Source organism: Crinia signifera, chromosome 4, assembly GCF_055691185.1.
Source record: "Crinia signifera chromosome 4, ASM5569118v1, whole genome shotgun sequence".
In the NCBI taxonomy this organism is placed as follows: Eukaryota; Metazoa; Chordata; class Amphibia; order Anura; family Myobatrachidae; genus Crinia; species Crinia signifera.
Genome location: NC_139220.1, coordinates 202,471,231 through 202,494,797, shown reverse-complemented (window position 1 = coordinate 202,494,797; position 23,567 = coordinate 202,471,231). Strand labels below are relative to the sequence as shown.

Sequence of the window (23,567 nt, the reverse complement as noted above, 5' to 3'; positions counted from 1 at the left end):
ATTCTTATTGGTTGCTATAGACAACATTTACATTTGACCTATTTTCAACGTGTGAAACATTTCCCCCAAGGTCTCTAAACCTTGTTTTACAACAGACTAGCTGCTATGATGTTGTCAGCTGTGTAAAAGCATGCAGGCGTACAGGTAGAATAAGGAGCTATTGTCTATGTACTACACACAAATGTTTCATTGTTTTGCGCTACCATTCAGCTGTTTACCTTTTTTGATGAGCAGATAGGGAGGTTGTGGTGAGCAGCTATGCTTTGCAAGTACGATGTTACATATATACTGGAGGATTATAAAATAAAAAATGTACAATACTTATTTGAACTACTTTTGTTCCTAGGTGAAATCTGAAAATATTTAAAAATGTTTTAAGCCAGTACACACACAAGCTGATTTGTGTACCCTGCAATATGGGTAGCGGCAAGGTTCCGGCAGAGTTCTGGCATTGGCAAGTGCATACTTGCCAAGATACTAAAGATAGATCGCCCAAAAAGGCCCTTCTGAGCAATATCTTTTACTTTCTCATCTAGTGTTCACAACTGTTTTAAAAGCAAAACTTTTATTGTAACACATTTATTTATCTTATTGAAATTGCTTTATGGACCCCTATCTATGTTTTTACTTCAGTGCTTAGGTATGTTGAGTTGGACTATGTCAGTGCAACTCAAAAAGGTACAGAAGTCCAGTAAATATTGTGTCTTCCAGTGTAGTAGTGGACTCCCAGATGTTGTATCTCCAGTTATTGCACTGACAAAACGGGGTTAGCTTATGTGGCTGTGTTGTTCTCCACCAAACTACCTGCTCCAGTGTCCGCACATGCTCAGCAAGGGTACCTTGTACTTACTTTGTTGAATGTAGTGAGCTTGAGTATACGTAAGCTATGTATGTGACAAATGCCAGCGGTTAGAACCTGTCTCTTCTACAATTTCATGCGTCTATACATTTTATTATGTACAGCTGTGTGTGTTTTCCCACATCTGTAATGTATAACAAAATATTTTATGTCCAAGTATGGAAGGAGTAAATAATCTCTAGTTATAAATTGCAGTGTGTGCTCATAGGGTCATATTAAGATTCCTCATAGTCAGCCTCATCACTTCTGATTTGACTAATATAGTGGACAATCTCTGACACATTTGCATACCAAAAATGATATCCATTTGTGTCCCGTGTTCTATGTAACTGTCTATGCAAGGTGATTTGAATCAGGAAGGGGAGGGATTCTTTGTGATTCTGTACTGAGAAAACAATCACAGTCCTGCATTTTAGACAAGTTCAAACTTAGCCAGTGAGTCATCTATGGGTCAGGAAAAATTATTTACTTCTTTGGTCATAAAATATCCAGAGTACACTTTATTAAATAATTGACCCTTTCCCCATGGATACAAAAAAACAAGTAGGCTAATAAATTATCATTTTAGAGCAGTGTTGCCTACTTTTAAAGTCTCCTCTCTGGGCGAAGTCCGGAAAGGAGCCAGTCAGCACCAATTCGGGGGTGGGGCCTCATCTAGACTTCATGATGCCCCGCCCCCAGTAATGCAAATCCCACAATTTGTGGGTCTACGAGAAGGAGGCAGGTCTATATGGTGCAATATGCATCTTTAGCCCCGCCACCGAAAAGCAGCAAAGGGAAATTAACAATGCTACTGGGGGGAGTGGGCGGGACGCCAGTATCCGGGAGTGTTGCCCACATTTCTGGGGGCCCGGGAGTTGGACATGAGTGGATGAATAAAAACATGGTCAGCTTACGTACTAGGTCATGTGAAAACCATATGAAAAGGAGACAACTTCCTGTGGTTGGATAATATCCAACACTGTCTAAAGAAGAAATACTTTATATTTTTTCTTAAATTCACTTATTGTTGTTTTTTTTTTTTTTTTTAAAGCATACTTTATAACATTGTCTTCTCTTCGGTCTTACTTGACTCACTCATATGCCACATACACTGTTATATTCACAATATATTTTTGTTATGTAAATTGTGGTTTTCTGTGAGCTTTTATATACACAATGCAGAGCCCTCACAAATAAGAAGACGGGAAACTTTTTACTGCAGAATTACTCATTAGAAATCTCTCTAATTTCTCTATGTACTAACTGCTTAATTCCATGTAAAATAGTAGATTTGTACAAACAGACTTTGCTCTCTGATTTGCAGAAATGCTACAGTCTCTGGCTCAACGTCCAGCACCAGCTAATACAAACCGGGAGCGCCGCCCTCGGTACCAGCATCCAAAAGGGGCACCTAATGCAGATCTGATCTTCAAGACTGGTGGCAGGTGAGAGTTTATTACAGTATGTCTCAACCTTTACTGATTTTATAATAATGAAAAGACATGTCCAGAAAACATACTTTCCTCTTTATTGGGTAGAAAAAGCCAAGGAATTTTTTTCCTAAATTAGCCACCAAATCAACAGTAGGCATCGCACTGGTGCCTTTTTGAATATGCAGTACAACAAATAAAAACTAAAAGAAACCTACACTAAATGAGAAAAAAGTATTGCTTTTAGAAAATGAAGCCATCTTTCATCTGCTTTACTATGCCAGTAGTGTTGTAATTCGTAGAATTACTAACTTGAAGGGCAGCGTAGATGGACCACACCATATAATAGATATATATATATATAAGATGAGCATTTAATGATATGGGATGATGGTTACAGTAGACTATTTTTCATAAAAAATTTTTTTTGCAGAGAGAGCTATAAAAAACAATAAATTTAACAAGGACAAATCTTAAATGGCCCCTAGAAGCATTTATACAGGGTATATGTAGACTAGAGCAGGTATTCAATGCTGTGGGTGAGCGGCGACAGCGAGCAGAGCTTCCTGCTCGCTGTCACCACTCACCCTGACAGTATTCAACGCAGCCCCCCGCATACGCCAATTTCCCCTCGCTCCATTTTTTGAGCGAGGGGAAATCAGCGTACACGGCTAAATACAGCGAGTTTCCTGCATTAGCCGCAGGTCTCGCTGTTTTGGGGAATTCTCGCCGTCCTGTGACGGCGAGGATTTCCCCGGAACGTTGAATAGAGCGAAAGGCCGGCGCGGGGGTTAAACAGCGAGGATCGCTGGTTTTCTGCAATCCTCGCTGTTTAACCCCCTCACTGGCCGCTTGCTGCGACCAGCTGATTACCTCTGCGGCACCGCCACCAGAGGTTTTCTTTCATCGGCGACCATCTCTGCTCACTGATGAAAAGGAGAAACTGAGCAATATATCTCCCCCGTGTGTACAAACCTTCAGATAAACAAATGGTAAGAGGTTACATACCATCACAGCCACTAATATATTCTAACTCACTTTAATTCTTAATACAATTGCACAATTACCTATAATAATGCAGTATGCAAGGCAGAGTGATGGTGACCCAATACTGGCAATGGCATGTACAGATGAAATACCTATAATAATGCAGTATGCAAGGCAGCGTGATGGTGACTCAATACTGGCAATCTGGAGAGTTCATTATTTCTACTGTAGTAGACTACAACATACTGTATACCCATTGGCGTTCAGGAAATTCTAGACCAACCTTACTGCCAAAAGCATTGGACGTAAGAAAAAGGTGGCACGCCACGGACTTAATGGAAAAATATTGTATTAGTAAGTATATATGACACTGTCAATTGAATGTGTTGACGTGCCCTCGCTGGCCCCTTCATCAGGACTCAATGCACTGACGTGGGGTGAGACAAAAAGTGCTAGATGCGGTGCTCAAACAAACAAAAATAATATTAAATGGAAAACCGTGTGTAGTTGTGTCTTCCTTGACTACAATCCTCCTCTCAAAAATCATCTGGCCTCATCAGTTTTTGAGGTTCCAAAGCGAATTGAAACTCCTCAAATGATTCAAACAGGGAACCTTAAACCAAATAAACTCCCAAACAGGGAAGAAGTATGATATTGTTTCAACACGTTTATTTTATACACAATAAAAAAAAATTAAAAAATGGTCTCGTACAATGTAGAAAACAAAAAAGGTAGCCAGTGGATCTCCCATTGGTACAGCGCTCATCGCTGCGAGTTTGTGCACCTTAACAAATGTTAAATGAGTTTTAGACTGCAGCATATAGTTCACTAGGTGTAGAATTTTAATTCCAGGTTCAAACTACCCATTTGTTCCAAATCTGTCTGGTACAGGGTTTTCAAAATGGCATTCTATAGTTTTAAGTAGCAGTGTTTAATATGAGAAGTTACCAAATTGTGTTTCAGTTTCATTGGTAAAATTTTCTCCCTCCCAGCACACATGAACACTTTCATTCAATATATCGACTCAGATTAAGAACTTCCCATTCAACCTTCACCCATTAACACCTCCACTCAGCAAATAAAATGCCTTCTTAGTGCGTTTGATAGCTGCAACAGAAGAGGAGCAGAGGAAAAAACGTTGTAGACATATTTGTTCGTGAATAGAATGAATGCTTACTTTCAACATCTGAATCAGTGTCCCCCAGATTAATTAACTATTACATTTGATTTAATACAAAATCAGCCTCTTTCCAAAACTAAGCAAAGCATACTATTATAGGCATCTATTGTAGAACATACTTCCCAACATGACTCATTCCAGGAGGGACAGAATGCTCTGTTCCTGGACTTTCCTCTTAATTTATGATTGCAGTGAACTGTGTTGTAAATTAGAAAGGTGATTTACCACAGGTGACTGCAATCAAAAATTAAGAGGAAAGTTCAGGAACACAGCATTCTAAATTTGGAATAGGTCATGTTGAGAGGTATTGTGGTCAATCCAAATTAAAAGGGACATAATTAAATTATTGGTTGCCTGGCTGTTTTTTTGTTTTGTTTTTAAGATGGCAGCCAATTTTTTATCATGGCATTTGACATTTTTCGCGGTTGCAGACATTTCGGGTGAATGCAATATTTCAGCTCAGAAATTTCAGAAAGCTATGATAAAAACCATTGTTTTAAGCACATTTCAAGTTATCATTTCCCTGCCACACTTCCTTATGACTGAAATGTAAACACAAAGTTCATTAATAGTAGCTTTATACTCTCAGATTTGGCAAACAGTTTTTAAATTATCGATCTTGTCTATTTTTTTATTTTTATTATAGCAGTTTGAAATTGATTGTTTTTCCATTGTTCACCTACATTGACCTCTAATATCTCTGGTGTGGTACCTGATGATAAAAAATTTGAATACACAGCATACATTGTAGTCTGTAAGTAACTAATAAAAAATGTACAGGTCGATATTTTATGTGGAATAAGGTTAAACCAAGCTGAAAACCCAAATATTACATGTAATTCCTCTGTATGTAAATTTTACTTAAAATAGCCTTTTTACTAATTAAAAATCTAAAGCAAAAGTATGCTATACTTCCAAAGAAGACCAAGTAAAAATGACTTATAAATTCAATGTTTCTGATCATCTGCCAGTGAAAATACACCGGTTCAGTGAAATCAAACAGGTTTTTTATATGAGGCGATCCAATTGGACAGCCTTAAAAAGGGAAAAAAAAAAACAAGTAAAATAAAAAAAAATTAACAAAAAAAAAAAAACAGAATAAATAATAATAAAAAAATAAATAAATATATATATATATATATATATATATATATATATATATTTGCGAAAAACTGCCATTTTCCACTCCCGGTGTTTTATAGGGGGTAATTGGATACCCCCAAGTTCTGTGAATTGTGACCAAAATGTAGACCAACTTTTGGTCACTTTTTGTGATGTGAACAGATACATGTTCATGATGGATATGTGTGATCCATGTCCATGTGACAAAGCTTTTATTGATCTGCTGATGAATTGTGAGGATGATGATGTGATGTCAGACCAAATCAAATATCAATAGTGGTTCACAACAGATAGAGCTAACATGATCGCAGTCCTCAAACCTCACGACGACTACTTGGAAGTTCTGGCTGAGAAATTAGATTAAATGAAAGATCATCACTGTGTCTAAAATTCGAGGACAGGTTTTCAAAGAAAAGAAGGCAAACTTTATGGATTCTGAATATCTAGTCCTTGCAGACAACTTTACTTACATCATCCAAGATGAAATCCAAGGCTACCATTAGGTCAGTTGAACAGGCTATACTACATCCTACATCCTACTACATACATTTGTGTATTATTACAAACAGGGAGTTGACATAAAAAAAAACACTGTGTTTGCACACTGAGTGACCACTTGTTACATAACACTGCAGTTGTCCATGTCTTACAAAGACAGCTGATAAGTCAAATAAAGAGACCGCGTCCCCTCGCGGGGCTCGCCACGCTTCAGGCACGGTGGCTCGCTGCGCTCGCCACGCTATATAAAATCAACTCCATGCGTAGTTGTATAGTAGGGGTATGAAAAAATGGGGTGCATTTAACATGAGACCCCAGATAATACAAGTACCCAAATAGCATTTTTTGGACATCTGCAGCAACAGGAGAGACTTTGGACTTGATTCTGAATGGAATTTTTGTGTTTAATGTCATGGGATCAATGCATGTGATGGAGTAAAAATAACGAGAGGTAACGAAGGCCAGCTTACATCGAACAAGAAAAGACCAAATCCACAATGTTAAAGAAATGTACTCATTCTGCAGGGAGAAGATAAAGGGGATTACTTTCATTGTTAAAGTAATGAAATCTGTTAGGCGAAAGAAAAGTTGAAGGACAGGTTTGATAATTGCCAGAAAATTCCTGAGACTTTCAGATTTTATCCAGTTGTGAAAAATAGCATTAGATGTTACCGGACATTGTACTCCGAGAAACATACAGACCTTCCTGTTGATAGACATTGGTGGATTAGGAAAATCTAGGACATCCGTTTAGAAAACATAAACAAATTTTATGTCCAATTTTATCACCCAGCAGTACCAAGAACCTAATTCAAAAAGTCAGCTGCTGACAGAGTTTGGGTTCCAGACCAAAATGTTCTTAGGAAAATTTCTGCTTTGGAACTCAACACAGCAACACGTCGCTTGCATGTTTTTTGATAGAAATGGTGAAGAAATATCTAAAATGCTTAATTAACATTGAGCTTAATAAAACTGTAAATAATAGTTTCCTTAAGGAGTGTGTAAAATTATGTAATTTAGCCCGAAGGTTCGGTACATGGCCGGGAGATAAGAGGCAGTGAAGGCCTTTAACATTTATGGTGACTGAAAAATATTGTGAATAGAAGAACAAATGTTATCAGAAAAATATATTTTTTTAAAGAAGTATGATAGAACTTGTTCATCTACATCACCACATCATGAGGTATAATTGTGGAGCTGGTTTCCAAAAGTCCTTCTGAAGTTATAGAGCAGTGAAAAAAAAACCCGCTGAGGATATGCAACTGAAGTTACCTCGGTCCTCCTTTGCTCTCATATTTTTTCCATGTCAAACATGTAATGTGCATACATCACACAGATATTTTGCCCTTTATTATGGAGTTATACAACAAATAAATTGTTATTTGGAAATTTTGCAAACACATTGGAATTTGGTATATTTTGTCATGGATCTTCAATTAAAATATTTGTGTAAGTAGCTCCATTATTCTACAGAGAACGTTTGACTATTATTTATTATGCTACTTAATAGCAAGTATTCCCTTCTATATTTAAGTTAAAAAAGGGATGCTTTTTTACCATAAACCTCACTTACTATATAATTTACTAGCGTGAAATACGGATGAGTTACATGTCTTTGCCATACACTGAAGTAGTTCCATATCAGCTGGAGTGCCACAGGGTGCCTGCCACTCCTCTAATTCTTGGTATTCTTTTATTACACAGGAGACGTTGATGCAGGTGTTATACCATTGGGCCCTATATCTGACAACAGGGCTAGTGAAGTCCTACAGATAATGCGAGAGGTCAGCAGCGTATCGCAGCATGTTCAGGAGAGAGAGAGCTCGGACAGAAACCTGGGACAGGGCTGGGAGTGAGGAGTGGCCGGAAAACCAACTTCTGCTTCAATCCGATCAGAAGACGTTTTCAGCATTGACACACAGACACACACACAGAGTGAGCACTATTTGTTGGTGAGCCACCACAGTGGCCTTACACTGGAAGGAATCCAGTGAGGAGGAGGAGGATGACTTTGTTTAGCAAGCAGCTCAGTTTTTAGTTGACGTTTTTTGTAGGGACCTGCCTGCAAATTTTAAAAAAATAATTTGCAAAGTGGGGATTTCAACAGGAAGTTTACACGTCCTCTGGAGTATAGCTGACAAAAAGCTACAAATGGCAGCTGATGCTATAAATGGGCAGTCGAATGGAAATCTTGAGTGCACGCCATGTTGTGGTAATCTTTAGGAGAACATAAAAACATAAACCTCTATTTAAAAAAAAAAAAATTACAAAAATGTTTACGATTTAGATTTTTTTTTGTGTTAGTAGGAATAAACAAGTAAAATAAGTGGATTCAAATATTGTTGGTGAGTGTTGGCCTTTTTGGGATCCCATGAAGCTGCAGACTTTGACAATGTGTTAAATGGAGAGAGTTACTAGAATACACTTAAGACGATGCTTATGTTTTTGCTGGTGTAACAGTGGGTACTGTACTGGATTATCATACTGCGGAATGTGTACGCACTAGAAGGCAAAGGATTCAAGTGGTTTTGTCCATGTGAGTGTGTATATATTTTGTGAAGAAGCACACACATTTTTATTTTGAACAGTGAATGAATAGATTCATTTTGTTGAATACGTTTATTTTCTTTGTCTTGTAAATAGTCAATAACACACCACACTTATACTTTGTTCATATATTCTTCCCTTTTTTTTCTTGTTATATACAGTATATTCTGCATGTTGGAAAATTTTCATTTAAAATAAACTTGTAAAGTTTTTCCTTCCCCAAACTGAGATGCTTCACAAATTTCACCAGCTTAATAAACCTTTGGCCAGCACTGCAATAAACTATTGTAAATTGTACATGTTGCTACTCTTTCATTTAGATTTGTGTTTACATTACTAATATAATGGGACATTTTTATATTATCATGAGTCTATTTTAAAATTTTCTGCGTAACGTCTAATGCCCAGAAATGTAGTAATGCAGAGCAACCCTTTAATTAGGAATTGACACAAATGTTACTTCCCATATCAAGTTTCTTTATAGAATGCATTATTTTAACATTTGAGTTCAGCCAGATTCATTATATGACTAAGCCAGCTCTGGTCACTAGCACCACAGCCTCCTGGCAGGAAGCCTTTATGATCACAATGTTTGATACCAGCTTCCATGGCCTCCATTATAACTGGATGTTGTAATGATTTGTGTCATTTGAGCTGTAGTAAAACGTATCCCCTTATTAAGTACCAGTATTTGCCTCCATCACAGTCCTGGTGTTAGCAACTGAACATTTTTATTTGTGGTAAGCAAAAGTAATACTAAATAAACAATTTAAAAAAAAGAAAAAATGACCGTCCAGACAGGGCAAGCATATCAAATGTTAATTGTTAATATTCACTCAAATTTGATTCTGCTGGATGGTACAAAAGATTTTGAATTGTGGTGTCTTTTTTTTAATAATTTTTAGTAAACCTCAATTACTTGTAGGATTGCTCTGAGTTTTTTCATTATCTATAACAGGGATGGGGAACCTTAAGCCCTCCAGCTGTTCTTGAACTACACATCCCAGCATGCCCTGCTACAGTTTTGCTGTTTTGCAAAGTTAAACTGGTTGCAGGGTATGATGGAATGTGTAGATCAGTGATGGCAAACCTTGACACTCCAGCTATTGTTGAACTACAAATCCCAGCATGCCCTGCTATAGTTTTACTATTTGGCCATGTTAAAACTGGTGCAGGGCATGCTGGGATGTGTAGTTCAACAACAGCTAGTCTCAAGGTTAGCCATCACTGGTGTGGATCAACAATAACTGGAGGGCCAAAGGTTCCCCAACCCTGATCTATACAGTGCATAGCTGGGGGTGTATTTACTAAATGTCAGATTGATCTTAATTTATGTGAAGCTCCATGGCTAAAACATGTGTTTTCTAACATTTAACAATGAATATAAAAAAAAAAAAATCTATCCTCTGTTAGTAAAGTAAATGTGTATTTTGGCCATGTAAGCCCAGCATTGACTAAACTCAATAAAAATGGACCTTAATAAATATACCCCGTGATGTCACATGTCTGTATTAGAATGCACCGCTTTTCCAACCTGAAAAATATTACAGTACCCTCTGAAGCGTCTGGGCTGTCACTAGTGAATGGGAAAACTGGTGTTCCTGGTCATAAATGTGGTTATTCTGGACTAGATTACATACTGATTACAAAATGTTTTAGAACGTTCTCCCATTGGCTAATAACTAAATGTGACCTATTTTGTTGTCCTTATCCACTGCAGTTGAATAGGAATGTTCCGTGATTATATGGGATCTTTATTAAGTGTAGACTTGCAATCTGTACTGCCCATTTTTTCTTTACTATCACAGTCCATTTCACCTTTGCAGTTGAGATCTGGGTTTTTATGTAGTTTCTCCATACAGACCTCATTTGTTTATTGGTTTGTGTTTTTTGGATCACCCCAGATAGGCATGTAACATGACATACTGATCCTTTCCTTTAGAGTCCATTCATGCTTTGCACAGGAGAAATTGTGCTGCTGTATAGAAAGCCGCCTTGGTATGCATGATATAATCACTACCTCTGTGCTTGTCATACCTGTTTAATGGGTTGGGACAGTACGGGTTAGGTGAGCATGTTTGTAGACTGGTTTCTAATGACAAATCTAGTACAATAGAAGATGTTCTAAAGGAGTTCATTGTTTGTAAAGCTGCTCCTTAAACAGCCCTAATCCACAAGTACTATCTTATGATATTTATTTTTTATTTTTAATTACTTGAATAAAAATGTTACATTAGTTAGATTTCTCCTAAACAACGGTTTATGACATTTCTATTAGTCTTGCAAATGGGTACAACATTTGCGCCGAACCAATCAGTATTTATCTCATGTAAGTTCAATAAACAAAATAACTTGTCTGACAGTAATGATAAGGTGAAATATATGTGCACTACTTGTAACCTCTTGTGAGTTTGCAGCATGAATTTCATTGTTGTAGATCATTCACGTAGGTAACTTAATTATATAGTACTAGTGCCATGCAAACAAAAATATCCTGTGGACAACATTTCATGCTGCCGGACCCAGTAATCGTGGTGTCAAAAACATCACCGACTGATGTGCTCAGACAACACCAGACTTTTAGGTGCTAAAAGTATATTGTGGGTAAGTTGTGGAGTTTTTTGTTTGTAATAAGTAAAAATTGCATTCACACGTGCACTGAGGTATTTTGCAATATTGAAGTACTTAAATGTGATAATTAAGTGGACTAAATGTTCCTATAGACACACTTTGCTTTACAGGTGCATATACAACATTTCTCTTACAAAGGCATTGTGTTCTGCTCTACCGGAAAAGGTTGGATCTTTCCCTTATAATAGCATGCACTTACAGGTATGGGTCATAGTGTTGACTATTGAAGGTTGACATGGGCTTAGGTCTACACATGAAAAGGTTGACATTGACTTAGGCCGATAGTCATTAGGTCGACACAAGCATTAGGTTGACATGGGGTTTTCACGGTTTTTGTACCGAATCGGTGCACAGTGTCCCCTCGCATGGCTTGCCCATGTCCAACTAATGACCCTGTCGACCTAAGCCCATGTCGACATTTTCAGGTGTTGACCTTCAATGGTTGACCCAATGCACGTTGACTAACGGCTGTATACTGCGCTTACTACCAATGTAGAACAACATATTTATAGGTGCACTTTGTCCATTGTAATAACAAGCAACATGTAATCCTGTCTCCTCAGTGTGGTTCATTTATGATCTTAATTCATCTTAACAGAGTATTATTTTAGGACCGCAAAATAAACAGATTAATATCCTAAAGAGTGTGATCCGAAAGTGGGAGGAGATTGGTTTGGTTTTGTGATGTGATGTGTAATCCTGTATATCTGCCAACTATCAAATTAAGAGGATACTACATTTATGAGAGTGGAGTAAATTAAATGTGGTGTACAAGTAACTACACTTGCTTGGCTAAAGCAGAATTCCATAAGCCAGTAAATATGCTTCACTGAAGAAAATATCTTATACAAGATTTGTTTGTGAGTCAGCCCATATAAGCAGAAATTAGTTTGTTCAATATGCACTCAATATAATTAGCCAATGTTGAATGACTGCAAGAAAATCTAGTTAAACAATGACCCCAGCATTTCTAGATGTTCACACAAATTCAAACTAGATGAATCTGTCCAATTCCAGTAAAATGCCAAATTCTACATAGATTTACTTGCTCTGACATCTAGGACTCACCGTATTGGTCAGTCATTAGGCACCATAATGCAAGACTTTTTGTGATGTAATGAAGACTTCACATGGGGCGGCGAGAAATTGGGGGCGCCGCCGGGGGGGCTGCGGGGCTATAGTTACCCGCAGTCTGCGTCTCGCCCGGCTCTCTGTCGGGACCTTCCAGACTGCGGGTAACTATAGCCCCGCAGCCCCCCCGGCGGCGCCCCCAATTTCTCACCGCCCCATGTGCGGCGGGGGGGGGCGCTAAATAGTTAGTTACGCCCCTGGACACAAGACAAATGTCATATAGTGATGGACAATATTTTGAGTGTACACAAAATTGAATGCGAATATAGATAAATTAGACAATACTGACTCCCTTAACTATTAAGGATATAACGTATTAGCCCGAAGGCGCCATCCCGGCACATACACTAAACGAATACTGGATTGTAATCACAGAGTAATATTGTAAGTAATACTACAACACTATAGGTGAGCAGTACTTCAGAAGGTTAGTCAACTGTTGGGAACCCTAAACCCACTAACTCTAAAAGTAATCCCCCAAAAAGCCCAAATCAACCCCCCTATAAACCACCCCACCCTGTACAACCCACCCCCCACTGAGGCGTACCTGGGTCTCGTTTGCTACCCTTCTACTTCCTAAACTATACTACATTTACCAAACTCCTTCCCCCCCCATCTTCAGGATATTGTAGCAAGGATGTACCGAGGGCATGGACTTAGATCACAGGTATATACGGATCGAAATAGAACTCTCCCATAATTATAACCACTGTTTTCACATCCGTTATATACATAATGTAATGTAAAAACACATATTGGAGAATAAGAATATTTGCGGCACTGGGGTAAATAAAATATACAATATGGTTCAAAGTAATACCATATTAACCATATATAGAAAAACTTGCACATATGAAATTTGGTAATGTAGTGAAAGTACACCACACATCATACCTTAAAAGTAAAAAAACTAAATGAAGCGAAAATAGTGTAAATTAGAAAAATAAGAGTCCAAAGCAGGGCATTAGAGGTATCTTAAACGACTATATGATTAGAGTCACTAATCCGGCCAAGACTCCAGCTCCCGAAATGACCGAGATAAGCAAATGACAGCCCAGTTCATTTGGAAAGAACCAGGAGAGCTTCCAGGATATATTATGCAATATTGTAAGTCCCACATAGCTAACACCAGAGGCCGATGAAGTACACATGGATGAACCATATCAGGAGTAAGGTAATCGGATATTGCAGGATAGTCGAATATTGAAATGCGGAAATGTGAAGCTGTAATCAGGAGAAATGTAGGAAGTTTCAGTTGAACCATAGCAACATCAAAGCATGTGGGTATAGGGTACCAAGTACCCTCAAAATCAGTGAGATTCATCTGTAAAGGCATTTTCAGGGTGTGGGCAAACACAGGAGCCGTGGGGATTACAGGATCAGGACACCGAGGCATATTCTTCACCATTCCAAGAGAACATTTATCAGGGAGATGAGAGGTGGAAAGGGTTGTTTCCTGGACGTCGTCAATCTTTTTAACAAGCCTGTCAACCGAGGCATAAATGGCCTGGATAATTTGCTGAAAATATGATTCCATGACTATGTCCATATTATATACAGCCGAAGTGTCAAGGAAAAGAAGATTAGGCAGGCTGCTGTTAAGGAGGCCACAGAGGTGGCTACCACACCACACAATTTGCAGATGTGATAATTTAAGGTCTCAATCAGGGCAGCAATCACCAAGGGAGGCAGACGGGAGCATCAGCACTCCGCCAGCATCAAATTCAGCCGCTGTGTTCGCAGACAAGGCCAGCGACGAAGGAAGGGAGAAGGGAGGAATCCAAAATGGCGCCTGCCACTGCAGCGCGCAGGCACATACAGGACCCAGATATTGGCTCCTCCACCCCTCGGCAGCAAAAGCAGTCACCGCATAGAGGAATGGGAGGACAGCCACCAGAGAGACCCAGTCACCAGAGATCCCCAACCGCCACCACCCTCCGGGGAAGCTCTGAGAGAGGGCGCCGGAGGTTCAAAAAATGGTGCGCTAGAGTCCCACACTCGGAAGGCCAGAGCCATCACAGCAGGAGACGGTGGTACAGGACGTGCAGGAGATGCAAATGGAGGAGAGGGAGAAGGGAGAGAAATCCGGGGTCAGGAGGTTATAACAGGATAATTGTGGAGCCCCGGCGATCCACGTCCTCTCACCCACCAAGCCACGCCACATTTCATGACGTTTTTATTGTAAAATAAAACTAAATGAACTACTACTTTTTAGTTATTAGAATAAATTGGACCCACTGTCTTACCAATATTGCAGCAACTGTTAAGCGCCATACACACAGAGCGATTTTGCAGAGCCTATATGCTGACCGATGATGGGGCATTTGTGTTCCGAACACGAACCGCAGAGGGGAGTATCGTGGGGGGCCCCTGCATATAATAATCTAGGTGATTGATGGGTGGGGGAGTGAGTGTCGAAGTGGGGTGCAGCGCTTATGCCGTAAATAGGTGATTTACCAGCGGTGCACATAAAATCTGTGGAAAATTTCTGGGCATACAACCGAAGTGGTTAATGGCTACAATCAGTGGCTGTGTTCCCAAGGACGTGTTCGGGGACTGGCACACGTCTTACAGGGAATGTGTGATGAATTGCATGAACCTGGTTGAAGGGAGTGTTAAGGGGTGGTGTATTCGGGGGGTAAGATTAAAATGCTTAACAATGCTACTGCATAAAGTTTTATTGAAGCACCATTAAAAATAATCCTGTACATTATGAATTTACATACAACCGAAATATGTACAAGCCATTTCAAATATAATTTCCTACACTCTACTTAATACAAAAGAAAATAAAATGAGGAATATATTTATTTTGTGACAATTCGCAACTAATAAAGGTCTCAAACATGAATGACCACAGAAAGTTCACCTGAAATTACGCAGAGTGCATACCATAGAATTGTGTAAATTTTGTCTCAATGATAAGGTACAAATATAGCTCTCCCATACACTGAAAATTTTTAATGACAATCTCCCCCTTTCCAGCAAACATTCCCCCCAATCCAGTCCTGCATATTCTTAATGCACTGCACACCTATAGCTAATTATGCAATTTCAAAGTCACGAACTTCACTTGTCTACTGTAATTTACGTGAAGAATATTGTATGACTTCCAAATAGATGGAAGAGTTATAAAATATGCTTACAAATATAAGACGTTTGGTACTTGTTTCCTAGAACGGCCACAATCGTTAGTAATCGTGTACCTTAAGTTAAGGTACACGACTAACGCGATGGACCCGATTTCCCTTGAAATCAGGTCCATTTTGCCAGCAAAGGCAAAATCGCGTCGGTCGCGTGCACTAACATGGCACGCGACGCGACCGATGCGATCAATGCGATTTTGCCATAGGGTTCAATGTTAAAATATTTTTAACATTGTAATCACGTTGATCGCGTCGGTCTTGTGCCATTATAATGGCACAAGATGCGATGGACACGATTAACAACATGGGCCATTTCTCATTCTATATGCCCCCGTCATGGCTATTAATTAATGCCCCCCCCATTGTGAACGCCACCCCACGATTAACTCAAACCCGAAGCGTGGCGAGCGAAGAGAGGGGCGGTGGTACGCGTCCTCCGACCTTTTCATACCCCTACTATCCACGTCGGCGTGGAGTTGAGAATATAAAGTGTGGCGAGCCACCAAGCCCCACGAGGGGACTCGTATACCTGTGAAGTTATGCGCGTCCCCATGCGGGGCTCGCTGCGCTCGCCACACTTTATATTCTCAACTCCACGTCGACGTGGATAGTAGGGGTATGAAAAGGTCGGAGGACACTTACCGCCGCCTCTCGCAGGCTCGCCACGCTTCGGGTTGGCGTCAATCGTGGGGTGCCGTTCACAATGGGGGCATTTGAGCCATCGGGGGTTAAAATTGGGGTCTGGGGACAATTTTACATTAAATCCAATGTAAAATAGGGTCCCAGGAACCCTATTCACATTTGAATCAATGTAAAAATCGGGTCCATCACGTCGGTCGCATCGCATGCGATTTGGTCGCATGCGATGCGATCGAAGCGATTTTTCCGACCCGATCAAAATCGGTGTGGCCATTCGAGGAAACAAGTACCAGACGTTTTTGTGTTTTTGATAAAGCCGCTGAGCCGGCGAAACGCGTCAGGTGTTCCATACCTTATCTCTGAACTGTTCCAGACCAGCCGTGGACCCCGTTGGATTTACCTTACCGTGGACACTCAACACCAAAAAGGACCCCAGTACCATCTTTTGGGAGTACCATCTCCGGGTGTCTCCCCTACTCTGGACGGTGACTCGGCCCTACCAACAACTCGGGCCTTGAGTCCCAGGGAGCACAAGCTACACCCCGGTGTGTCTACAGGTGGACGGTAACCCCTATCCATTTTTCATGCATTTGCACTTAATATTGTCTTCGGCACAATAGGAATGGACAGTTCTGCAAGTTGATTTTATCTCCGTTCCCCCATTTTTACCATACCAGCACTTGGTCACTCTATTAATAAATGTATTATTGTTTTTAATTGTACAATCAGTCCAATCCTTATTATTTAACCCCTTCATGACAGAGCCAGTTTGTGCCTTCATGACAGAGCCCTTTTTTTCAAATCTGACATGTCTCACTTAAGTGGGGATAACTTTTTTTTGCTTTTACTTATCCCAGTGATTTTGAAATTGTTTTCTCGTGACACATTGTACTTCAAGTTAGTGGTAAATTTGGGTCGATACAGTCTGTGTTTTTTTGTGAAAAATACCAAAATATCGTGAAAAAATGGAAAATTTAGCAATTTGCAAAATGTTAAATTTTCTGCTTGTTAGACAAATAATCATACCACTCAAAATAGTTAATAACTAACATAGACCATATGTCTACTTTATGTTTCCATCATTATTTCAACTTCCTTTTAATTTTTTTGGACACTAGGAGGCTTACAATATGAATAGCAAATTCTCAAATTTTCAAGAAAATTTCAAACACTGATTTTTTTAGGGATCAGTTCAGTTCTGATGTGACTTTGAGGGACTTGTATGTGAGACACCCCCATAAATGATGCCATTTCAAAAACTGCACCCCTCACAGTATTCAAAACAGCATTTTGGAAGTTTGTTAACCCTTTAGGTGTTTCACAGGAATTAAAACAAAGTGTAGGTGAAATTTCAAAATTTCTTTTTTTTTGCAGAGTTTCAATTTTAATACATTTTTCTAACGAATACAGTAGATTTTACTAGAGAAATGTGACTAAAAATTGATTCCCCCAATTCTTTTGTTTTCAAAAATATCCTATATGTGGCCCTAGTGTGCACTTTGACCAAACCACAGGCTTCATAATAGAAGGAGCACCTACTTGATTTTGGAGCCTCCTTTTTATGAGATTTTTTTTTAGGCACCATGTAGGTTTCTAGGCACCATAAGTGCTAAAAGTTAGAAACCTCCCCCACAAGTCACCCCATTTTGCAATCTACACCCCTCAGGGAATTCATCTAGGGGTAGAGTGTACATTTCAAACCCCCAGGGGTTTCACCAATTTTGGTACAACTGGGATGTGAAAATGGAAAATTACATTTTTTTACACAAACATGCAGTTCTGGCTCAAAATTTTTCATTTTCACAAGGTATGAAAAAGAAAAAGCACCCCAAAATCTGTGCCCCAATTTCTCCCGAGTACGGCAATGCCTCACATGTGACCAAAAAATACCAGTTGGGTGCATGGCAGGACTCAGAAGGGAAGGAGTGTTTTTTGGATTTTGCAGCACAGATTTTGGTGGAATGAATGGTGGGTGCTATGTTGCACCAATACAGTGGAACCCCCCCACAAGTCACCCCATTTAGCAAAGTACACCCCTCAGGGAATTCATCTAGGGGTATAGTGTACATTTCAAACCCCCAGGGGTTTCACCAATTTTGGTACAACTGGGCTGTGAAAATGAAAAATTACATTTTTTTACACAAACATGCACTTCTGGCTCAAGATTTTTCATTTTCACAAGGAATGAAGGAGACAAAGCACCCCAAAGTCTGTGCCCCAATTTCTCCCGAGTATGGCAATGCCTCACATGTGACCAAAAAATACCAGTTGGGCGCATGGCAGGACTCAGAAGGGAAGGAGTGATTTTTGGATTTTGCAGCTCAGATTCTGGTGGAATTTTGGTGGGTGCTATGTCGCATTAGCAAGACCCCCCAAGCACCAATACAGTGGAACCCCCCCACAAGTCACCCCATTTTGCAAAGTACACCCCTCAGGGAATTCATCTAGGGGTATAGTGTACATTTCAAACCCCCAGGGGTTTCACCAATTTTGATACAAGTGGGCAGTGAAAATGAAAAATTACATTTTTTTACACAAAAATGCAGTTCTGGCTCAAAATTTTTCATTTTCAGAAGGTATGAAGGAGAAAAAGCACCCCAAAATCTGTGCCCCAATTTCTCCCGAGGACGGCAATGCCTCACATGTGACCAAAAAATACCAGTTGGGTGCATGGCAGGACTCAGAAGGGAAGGAGTGATTTTTGGATTTTGCAGCTCAGATTCTGGTGGAATTTTGGTGGGTGCTATGTCGCATTAGCAAGACCCCCCAAGCACCAATACAGTGGAACCCCCCCACAAGTCACCCCATTTTGCAAAGTACACCCCTCAGGGAATTCATCTAGGGGTATAGTGTACATTTCAAACCCCCAGGGGTTTCACCAATTTTGATACAAGTGGGCAGTGAAAATGAAAAATTACATTTTTTTACACAAAAATGCAGTTCTGGCTCAAAATTTTTCATTTTCAGAAGGTATGAAGGAGAAAAAGCACCCCAAAATCTGTGCCCCAATTTCTCCCGAGTACGGCAATGCCTCACATGTGACCAAAAAATACCAGTTGGGTGCATGGCAGGACTCAGAAGGGAAGGAGTGATTTTTGGATTTTGCAGCTCAGATTCTGGTGGAATTTTGGTGGGTGCTATGTCGCATTAGCAAGACCCCCCAAGCACCAATACAGTGGAACCCCCCCACAAGTCACCCTATTTTGCAAAGTACACCCCTCAGGGAATTCATCTAGGGGTATAGTGTACATTTCAAACCCCCAGGGGTTTCACCAATTTTGATACAAGTGGGCAGTGAAAATGAAAAATTACATTTTTTTACACAAAAATGCAGTTCTGGCTCAAAATTTTTCATTTTCAGAAGGTATGAAGGAGAAAAAGCACCCCAAAATCTGTGCCCCAATTTCTCCCGAGTACGGCAATGCCTCACATGTGACCAAAAAATACCAGTTGGGTGCATGGCAGGACTCAGAAGGGAAGGAGTGATTTTTGGATTTTGCAGCTCAGATTCTGGTGGAATTTTGGTGGGTGCTATGTCGCATTAGCAAGACCCCCCAAGCACCAATACAGTGGAACCCCCCCACAAGTCACCCCATTTTGCAAAGTACACCCCTCAGGGAATTCATCTAGGGGTATAGTGTACATTTCAAACCCCCAGGGGTTTCACCAATTTTGATACAAGTGGGCAGTGAAAATGAAAAATTACATTTTTTTACACAAAAATGCAGTTCTGGCTCAAAATTTTTCATTTTCAGAAGGTATGAAGGAGAAAAAGCACCCCAAAATCTGTGCCCCAATTTCTCCCGAGTACGGCAATGCCTCACATGTGACCAAAAAATACCAGTTGGGCGCATGGCAGGACTCAGAAGGGAAGGAGTGATTTTTGGATTTGGCAGCACAGATTTTGGTGGAATGAATGGTGGGTGCTATGTTGCATTACCAATACAGTGGAACCCCCCCACAAGTCACCCCATTTTGCAAACTACACCCCTCAGGGAATTCATCTAGGGGTATAGTGTACATTTCAAACCCCCAGGGGTTTCACCAATTTTGGTACAACTGGGCTGTGAAAATGAAAAATTACATTTTTTTTACACAAAAATGCAGTTCTGGCTCAAAATTTTTCATTTTCACAAGGAATGAAGGAGACAAAGCACCCCAAAGTCTGTGCCCCAATTTCTCCCGAGTACGGCAATGCCTCACATGTGACCAAAAAATACCAGTTGGGCGCATGGCAGGACTCAGAAGGGAAGGAGTGATTTTTGGATTTGGCAGCACAGATTTTGGTGGAATGAATGGTGGGTGCTATGTTGCATTACCAATACAGTGGAACCCCCCCACAAGTCACCCCATTTTGCAAACTACACCCCTCAGGGAATTCATCTAGGGGTATAGTGTACATTTCAAACCCCCAGGGGTTTCACCAATTTTGGTACAACTGGGCTGTGAAAATGAAAAATTACATTTTTTTACACAAAAATGTACTTCTGGCTCAAAATTTTTCATTTTCACAAGGAATGAAGGAGACAAAGCACCCCAAAATCTGTGCCCCCATTTCTCCAGAGTACGGCAATGCCTCACATGTGACCAAAAAATACCAGTTGGGTGCATGGCAGGACTCAGAAGGGAAGGAGTGATTTTTGGATTTTGCAGCTCAGATTCTGGTGGAATGAATGGTGGGTGCTATGTGGCATTAGCAAGACCCCCGATGCACGGTGAAATGATGAACCTAATAATCCATCGATGTGTGGTATATTTTGAAACACTCCTTTATACATAGGCCGGGTTTGTCGGGGCAAGTTTCACAGTGGAAAATAGTTTCCTTTCTTATTCCCTTTTTATAGCAAACTTTGCACCTTTTTTGTGTCCTGCCCTTTCTTGCAGTGGAGGGGATTTCGTTGGGAAAATGCTGCCCTGATACAATACGGGGCCCAGTACTAGAAGTACTGGGGCCCTCTGCCTGCTGGTTCCCAAATATTAGGCCCTTTATGACTTCCTCTTGAAAGTGCATAAATGTCCCCCTCTGGCCGGTAGAACGGAATAGCACGTAAGCGTTATACAGTGCCATCTGGATGATATACACGGCCAGCTTCTTGTACCAGATATTTGTTTTCCGCAGGGCACTGTACGGCTTCAGTACCTGATCTGAAAGATCCACTCCGCCCATGTACTTATTGTAATCTAGGATACAATTTGGTTTTGAGGTGTGGGTACTGGTACCTCGTACAGGGATGGAGGTGGTACTGTCTCCATGAATTGTTGTCAGTATAAGGACATCCCTCTTGTCCTTATATTTGACCAACAACATATTTTCGGTGCATATTCCCCTGCTTTCACCCCTTCTCATTACTTGGGCAATGTGCGTTTTGGGGAGGCCTCTTTGGTTCTTGCGCACAGTACCGCAAGCTGCTGTACCTCTTGAACCAAGGGCCTTAAACAGGGGGATGCTGGTGTAAAAGTTATCCACATAGAGGTGATAACCCTTATCCAGGAAGGGGTGCATTAAATCCCAGACAATTTTGCCACTAACACCTACGAGGGAGGGGGGGCATTCTGGCGGTTCAATTCTTGAATCCTTCCCTTAATATACCCTAAACTTGTGGGTGTACCCTGTGGTGCTTTCACACAGCTTATACATTTTTATGCCATACCTTGCCCTCTTACTGGGAAGGTACTGGCGGAATTTAACCCTTCCTTTAAAATGTATAAGGGACTCGTCAATACAAATAAATTTTTCAGGGATGTATAGCTCTGCAAATTTGGCACTGAAATGATCAATGACCGGCCTGACTTTGAATAGCCGGTCAAAGGTGGGATCATCTCTGGGTGGGCACTGTGCATTATCGGTGTAATGTATAAATTTATGGATTGCCTCAAAACGAGTCCGAGTCATGGCCATACGGTAAAATGGGGTGCTGTACAGAACATCTGTACTCCAATATTGCCTAATTTGTGGCTTTTTTACTATGCCCATATGAAACACCAGACCCCAAAACGTCATCATCTCTACTGCATCTACAGGGGTCCACCTAGCAAATGATGACGTGGGGTTTTGAGCAATAAACTGCTGGGCATATAAATTAGTTTGGTCCACCATTAAATTTATAAAATCATCAGAGAAAAATAATTTGAAAAAGTCAATTTCTCTGAGACCTGTGGAATCAAATTGGATTCCTGGCATGGCCAAAAACTCAGGAACCTGGGGCTCAAAATTGTCTGGTGGTGGGGTCCATACGAGATCAATTATTGGGGGGGGGGTCTCAGCTGCTCTACGGGGGCGTCTTTGAGGGGGTCCCTCATCACCAGAGGAGGAAGAGGAGCTTAAGACGAATCCTTCAAATTCCCCGCTTGCCTCACTGGCTGTGTCAGAATCAGAGGCAAGCATGGCATATGCCTCCTCCACTGAATACATTCTTCTGGATGACTGGGATGACATTTGGGAGGACATTTGGGATGCCATTTTTATTTTTGTGTTACTGGTAGTGAAATGTTTCAACACGTGTATAGTGTAGGGGGGGGTACAAACTTTATTTCAACCCGGGGGGTATGTAGTGTGTTGTGTGTATGTAGTGCAGAACAAAAAAAATACTTTATACAAAAAAAAAAAAATGAAGGGGTTAAAAAAAAAAAAAATTGAAGGGGTTAAAAAAAAAAAATGAAGGGGTTAAAAAAAAAAAAAAAAGGTCCTGCACCAAAAATTGAGCACAGATGTTGGTCAGTAACGTCTGTCACTGAACAGCGCTCAAAGGCAACAGGAATTTGATCAAAAAAAAAAAAAAATAGATCAACCCTGTGCCGAAAAAGCTGATCAGTGATGTACGTCACTGATCAGCGCACAGTGGCCACAGGACACCCACAAAATCACAGTGTGTGTAAAAAAAAAATTAAAAAAAGACCACACAGCACCCACAAAAAAAAAAAAAGGTGATCAGTGATGCGACACTGATTACCAGTGAGGGGCAGCAGGTGCACAACCTTTGGTGCAACTGGCAGCAACTGACAGGTATATATAAAAAAAAAAAACCTCTGCACCCCCAAAAAGTTGCTGATCACCTCAGATATAGTGATCAGCACAAAAGGCGGGGGTAGCAGACACAAAATATACACTCTCTATCACTCTCTGTCACTATCTCTCTCTATCTCTCACTATCTATCACTATCTATCACTATCTATCACACTGCAGCAGCAGCACTGACAGTTATATGTATAAAAAAAAAACTGCACCCCCAAAAAGGGGGGGTAGCAGACACAAAATATACACTCTCTGTCACTATCTCTCTCTATCTCTCTATCTCTCACTATCTATCACTATCTATCACTATGACACTGCAGCAGCAGCACTGACAGTTATATATATATAAAAAAAAAACCTGCACCCCCAAAAAAGGGGGGTAGCAGACACAAATCTCTCTAT

General features: G+C 40.4%; 1 protein-coding gene across 6 annotated transcripts in view; it reads left to right on the top strand.

The window, feature by feature from the left end:
- The window catches only part of UPF2 (UPF2 regulator of nonsense mediated mRNA decay), a 90,614-nt gene extending 81,712 nt beyond the window's left edge, over nucleotides 1-8,902 (top strand). For 4 of the 6 annotated variants that reach the window (XM_083183463.1, XM_083183465.1, XM_083183462.1 and 1 more), the window contains exons 22-23: nucleotides 2,166-2,286; nucleotides 7,763-8,902. In XM_083183463.1, the coding sequence (XP_083039589.1) occupies nucleotides 2,166-2,286; nucleotides 7,763-7,772 (131 nt within the window). In that variant the 3' untranslated portion in view covers nucleotides 7,773-8,902. Of the gene's footprint in view, nucleotides 1-2,165; nucleotides 2,291-7,762 lie in introns of those variants that run through there. The other 2 variants (XM_083183467.1, XM_083183466.1) reach the window with 1 other exon arrangement.
- The last annotated feature ends 14,665 nt before the right edge of the window (nucleotides 8,903-23,567 follow it).